Here is a 5947-nt window from a genome sequence, read left to right on the forward strand (position 1 = left end):
TTTATATGAGTTATTATAATCTCAATCCGATGGGTAAAGTATAACCTACATATTACTTAAATTATAATATTTGATTTGTAAGATTCAAATTTTAGAATTTTTCTTCTAAGTCGAATTATGGCATATAAGTATTTTACTAGGTGTGTTATCCACACTGACTTATAAATATAATTTTCTTTTAATATTTAACCCCATATACTAATGAAGAGGTAGATTTTAATATATGTTTCAAATAGAGGATTAAGTGAAAAAATTGTTAGTTTGTAGGTCATGTTGCAAAATATAATTTTCAAACGTAAAAAAAATAGTTTGGGAGTTAAAATATAAATTTCCAAAAGGAATAAAATAAATAAAATTGCAATTTCATTGTTTTGCCACCCCCATTACTCCAAAATTGCAATTTTCACCCATTGCGCTACTCCTGTAGGCTGTAGTCTTGCTTCGCACGCATTACGCAAGAGGAGAATCCACAGCTTTCCCAAACCCAGAGACCTCCCCTAACGGTCGACTTTTGAGCTTTATCTTCCTCTACGAGCCCATGACTCTCACACGCATTTTGTCCAATTACAGGGCCTAAAAAGCTTTAATGAATCAAGTTCCTCATTGGCTTTCACCAAGAAGCTGCGCAGAGAAATGATCCTGCCAGCCGTAAAGTTGGGAACCCTCGCTCTCAAAACCCTCTGTAAACCCATTGCCAATCGACTTAAGAAGGAGGCCAGCTTGCACCCCAAGTTCAGGCAGTTCATTATTAACATTGCCCAGGTTCTCTCTCTCTCTCTCTGTCTCTACATTTATTTTCTTCTTCTGTTTTTTTAATTAATCTACTCGTGGTTCTGATATTGCCTTCGGTTTTCACATATGGTTCTTTTCATTCCTGTTATCTTTGCTTGATTTCTTGTTTTAGTTCCGTTTGGAGATTGGGTTTTGTGTTTTGTACCTGTACTGTAGAAATATCTGTGGTCGCTAGTTTGTATATGGATTGTTGATATCATGCATTTTTCAATTATGGCTTTGAACCTAGATTTGGTGCGTGCTGATTATATTTCTTATCTTTGAGCGATTCAAGTTTATTTGATGACTATTTGATCAGATGCCGATATGTTCGCAATTGGTATGTAAATAGAGTAAAGCTTTTCATTTTCTTTCCTATTTCTTTCTTTCTTGTTGATGAGAATTGGGTAACATGGATAACCATTAACGACATAGGTTTTGGGGGGGGGGGGGGGGGGGGGGGGGGGGGGGTAGGTTTGTAGGATTTTTAGCTTTCTCAAATGTGTTCAAATTACTTTACTGTCAGGACTATCAGTTTCAATTTTGGTTTTTCTGCTAGAGGGAGATTTATTCTTCTTATTTTCATCTTGGAGATTTATTATAGAACTGTGTTGGAAATTTTGCTCTATTTCGTGGCTTGACCTATATTCTTGTTTTCCCATGCTGGGATGTACATGCCTTCTTTTTTTTTTTTTTTTTTGACCTTGTCCAAGCTGAGTTGACTGGTAAACAATCATTGCTGACAGAGGCAGCTTGTCACTAAATGATGGATTTAGATCAAATTTTATGTAATCTCGATGAATATCATCTCAACAAAGCTCATGCTTACAATTACTCGTTAGTAACCAGTTTCTCTTTCAACTTCACGCATGAAATGAGTGAAGATACTCTGTGATTATAAGCAGATTATTAGGAATTTTGAGATCATGTAAGCCATTTGAAATAGATAGTGTAAATCATGGCCCAGACATACTAATGTTTGAGTTGTGATATCCATTTTTTGGTGTTCACTATGTTTCTGGAAATTCCTTGAAGTTCAGGGTGTTTCTCCTATTGAATCTTTACATATGGGGAATTAGAGAATGCTGGGTGTTTGGTCTTTGGATTGACATAGGTTGAATATTTTTTTATTCAGTACATTTTAACACTTTTATGCTAATTACGTACTCATGTGTTTACCATTTTGATGGAAAGAAATAAAAACAGGGCATATCTTGTAGTCTAAGTACTCACCACAACAAAAGGAACAATTTGGATTTAAATGACACACACTATAAGGGAATCATCTGTCAGGAAAGATAGATAAAAATACCACTTTGCAACCTTGTTAATTTTTTATGTTTATAATTTTTGTTCGAAAATTTATGTTTGGTAATTTGGAATATAGATGTGATGATTTCCAGTATATGTTCATTATGATTCTGAATTAGGCAAATCATCGATTCACAACAAAAACACAAAGACGTATTTATGGTCACACAATTGATGCTAAAATACGCCCACTTAATGAGGAGAAAGCTGTTCAAGCTGCTGCAGATCTTCTCGGGGAGCTCTTTGTCTTCACGGTAACTCATTTCCAGTTCACTAAATGTATCTGATTACTCATGCTTTTCCATATCATTTTTGCATGCAATTAGAGATGAAACTTCAATTTTTATACACAGAAGGGTGTTGGTTTAGAGATGAAATTTCCAGTTCACTAAATGTATCTGATTACTCATGCTTTTCCATATCATTTTTGCATGCAATTAGAGACGAAACTTCAATTTTTATACATAGAAGGGTGTTGGTTTAGCGGTAAAGCTAACTCTCATGAGGTTTCATGGATGTAAGATCATTAGTTCGAGTCTCCTTGAGCGACGATGACCTATTCTAATGACCCAAGAAAAGCCCAAATCACATCTAGACCATACTCTAGAAGGACTAGTCAATGATACAATAAGAGCCTCTTGGAATTGTTATAAAGAGCAATAACTTCTACGTCTCAAGCAATGTGGGATCCCATTCGTCATGTATAACCTAGTACTATGTATCACAATCTCTCCCCCTTTAAATTCCCAACGTTCTCGTCCGACCATTCCATCATAGGTGGCAGGCTCAATCCCACGCTTCTAGTTGAGATTGGCTCTAATACCATTTGTAACGACCTAAGGAAGGCCCAAGTCACATTTGGATCATACTCCAAAAGAACTAGTCAATAATGTAATTGGAACCCCTTGGAATCATTATAAAGGGCTAGAATTTCTCCTTTCCAAGAATTGTGGGATCCCAATGACTTCTAAGTGAGTATGGTGTCACTACTACGAATTCATTATTGTCTCCCATCAACTTCTGCTAGTCTAATCTTCTACCAAGTATTATATTAGATAGGATGCCACTGTAATCACTTTTCCATGTTTATTCATAAAAAAAGGCTTAATACTTCCATAGAATATCAATTTGTGCATCTACCATGTAAAGAGTTTAATTAAAGTTATCAAGAGTTAAACCAGCATGATATCTAAGAAATATATTAGAATATTAGAAGTCCTAAAAGAATCAATTTCAATTCACTACAATTGATAAGTAGTTAGAAACAGACCTTATAAATCATGAGGGGGAAACCCTAAACTACCATAACATTTAGCATGAATAAGCAAGTTGATAGATATCATTAACATGTAGTTTCTCTTTTAAAAAAAAAATTAAACAATCAGGTTGAGTTTATGAATATATGTTTTAAAGAATTTTTTACCTATGTTCACAATTGTGGAAAAAATAAAATTTTTCTGTCATTTTTTTTTTCTTCCTCATTTTTTATTTTTTATTTTTTTTATTTTTATTTTTTTACTCTGTTTACTCTATTTCCTTTTCACTGTCCCCTTTCTCTGTTATTTCTAGCATCCACATTCTAAAATAGAATTAGAACCTCAGGGTTTTCATTTTGTTTTGTTTTGTCGCCAACGGAAAGGGACTACCATTTTAAATCCCGTTGATTTGTTTTGTTCTTTTTCTACTTGATCTACCCACGAGTTCTATAATTTCAGGGTGCCCTTTTTTTAGATTTTCTGAAAGGGATCTTAATTAACCACCCCACAACTTGTATTTTTAGGGGGAGCAATTGTTTGTCAGTTTTCATATATCTTAAATAGTTGATATAGAGCCTGGGGTAAGTGGGTGGCCATTGAAGGGAGGCTCCCGAGTCTGCTAAATTATGGCAAGTGCTCTAGCTCACAGTCTCTTTGTCATTTGTTTTTCCTATTACCTGCAGTAGGCTCCCCCGTCTTGGATGTTGATCTATTTTTTACAGATTTCCTAGTGTCAGTCATTGCTAGGAAATGCCCAAGTTCAGATAATATGTCAAAAGATAATGTTGTACTTGCTTGGCATATAAGATAACATATATGTCCAGTTCAACTCGGGGAAGCCAAATCGACAATTATGAATAAATATAGATATGATTCAGCCAAATGTTATGTTGTCGTTTTTTGTTTCTAGTCAGAAAAAAGGGTGTTCAGAGACATACTGATTGTCAATTTGGCGAGTACATTATTAACCTGAAACAAATTAATTTTGTATGTACAGCACGGTTTTGAGAGAATGGCCTCTTGCTACACTTTTGATCTCATTCTTACTTCATTCATGATGCTTTGAGTCAATGTATGTACTGGATATACTTTCATACTCTCCATTTGATCTGTAGGTTGCTGGTGCTGCTGTTATTTTTGAGGTGCAAAGAAGTTCTAGATCTGAGGCAAGAAAGGAGGAATTGCGCAGGCAGGAATTGCAGGTACTTAATTTGTTTTTTCCTCTGATATAGGATACACATAATGGACCTTGAGATCCTTTTTCTTTTTATTATTCTTCAAGTATTATTCATAAAAAAAAAATATATATATATATATATATATTCTTCAAGTATCATTCAGATGATGCTCAATTTAATCTTCCATCTTTCAAAGCTGATTCAGTTATTTCCTTGTAATCGACTTAATATGTCTCTGGAAGAACGCTTGTGGTTGTTTTGAGAGAGGATAATCTTATGAAGACAGTATATCATTTGTTCCCCTTGTACCCAGTTGGGATAAAGTATTTGATGCACAAGAATAGTTCAATATATTAATAAACTTGATTGATTATATGATAATCAAGATCTTTAAAAGAGTATCGATGGTGTCACAATGATTTCTAAAATTTGGTTGAGTATCTCGATCTTCACTCACTCTCTCTTTTCAACTTCTTCGGAAATTCAGTAAGTTCTTGTCATCTGTTGGTTAAGAAAATAAGAAGGCGTGATTCAAATGCTCCCCATGTGATGGGTTTTTCACAATATTTGTAAGAGGTCAATATTTTATCTTTTTTTCTGTGAAGATATTAAAAGTTGGTGATGTTCTATTTGAATGTTTAAGGCAATGAAGCAAAGAGATGAAGATTTGGCTAAAGAGGTTGAACTTCTTAGACACAAGATTGAAGAACTAGAACAACTTGCCAAAGGAAGAGGACTTACCGGTATTTTTCACTTCAGGCACGCTCACACCAATGAAGATGGAAAGCCAAACAACACATGAACGCTGTAAAAATCAAGAGTCAATTTACTAAAGTTTAACTGTACAGTTTGATCTTGACGCCAAAACTCTAATAATGTTTGGTTTTTATTTATGAATAATTCTTCTCATCAACTACTATTCACTACTCCACAACCTATGATATATAAAAAAAAAAAAATGTCAGGTGTGGGGATGAATAGTGGCTAATGTATAGCAAAACCCGGATATGATACCAAGCTATTGAAATTAGCTTCTTTTTTTTTCTTGAGTTCTTCAAATCTCTTCTTTTGTAGAAAGTCGTGACAACGGGAGAGCCCCTTCTAAAATTCAAAGAAACATTTTCATGTTATGTCAAGGAATCTTTTATGTTGTGTATCCTTTGAAAAACCTTCCCTTTCTGCAGAATTACGTCTAGTCCATAATTAGGGACTGTTTGAATTCAAAATACACATCAATTCATCTCAATTCATCTTATTTTCATTACTATAACTTCTTTAAATTTCTACACAAATATAATAAACAATTTAACTCTTTCAAATCTCAAAATAATTTTCTCAAATTTTCACATAAAATATAATAAATAATTCAACTTTTTCAAATCTCGAAATAATAATAATAATAATATTAAAAAATAATATTTTAAAAATATT

At 33.7% G+C, this 5947-nt stretch overlaps 1 protein-coding gene across 1 annotated transcript; it reads left to right on the forward strand.

Annotated features, from left to right (window-relative positions):
- Positions 1-504: 504 nt before the first annotated feature.
- LOC121249163 (optic atrophy 3 protein homolog) lies at positions 505-5384 on the forward strand. Its single transcript, XM_041147864.1, has 4 exons — positions 505-762; positions 2202-2336; positions 4454-4540; positions 5160-5384. The coding sequence occupies exons 1-4, from the start codon at positions 634-636 to the stop codon at positions 5316-5318; spliced, it is 510 nt and encodes a 169-aa protein (XP_041003798.1). The 5' UTR covers positions 505-633; the 3' UTR covers positions 5319-5384.
- The last annotated feature ends 563 nt before the right edge of the window (positions 5385-5947 follow it).

The sequence above is a fragment of the Juglans microcarpa x Juglans regia genome, chromosome 2D (genome assembly GCF_004785595.1).
Source record: "Juglans microcarpa x Juglans regia isolate MS1-56 chromosome 2D, Jm3101_v1.0, whole genome shotgun sequence".
Classification (NCBI taxonomy): domain Eukaryota; kingdom Viridiplantae; phylum Streptophyta; class Magnoliopsida; order Fagales; family Juglandaceae; genus Juglans; species Juglans microcarpa x Juglans regia.

Bases quoted from the DNA above. Each gene is read 5' to 3' on its own strand.
- LOC121249163 (XM_041147864.1), top strand. From the start codon at position 634: ATGATCCTGCCAGCCGTAAAGTTGGGAACCCTCGCTCTCAAAACCCTC. The intron at 763-2,201 runs GTTCTCTCTCTC...ATTCTGAATTAG, and splicing joins TCATTATTAACATTGCCCAG to GCAAATCATCGATTCACAAC. The intron at 2,337-4,453 runs GTAACTCATTTC...TTTGATCTGTAG, and splicing joins GGGAGCTCTTTGTCTTCACG to GTTGCTGGTGCTGCTGTTAT.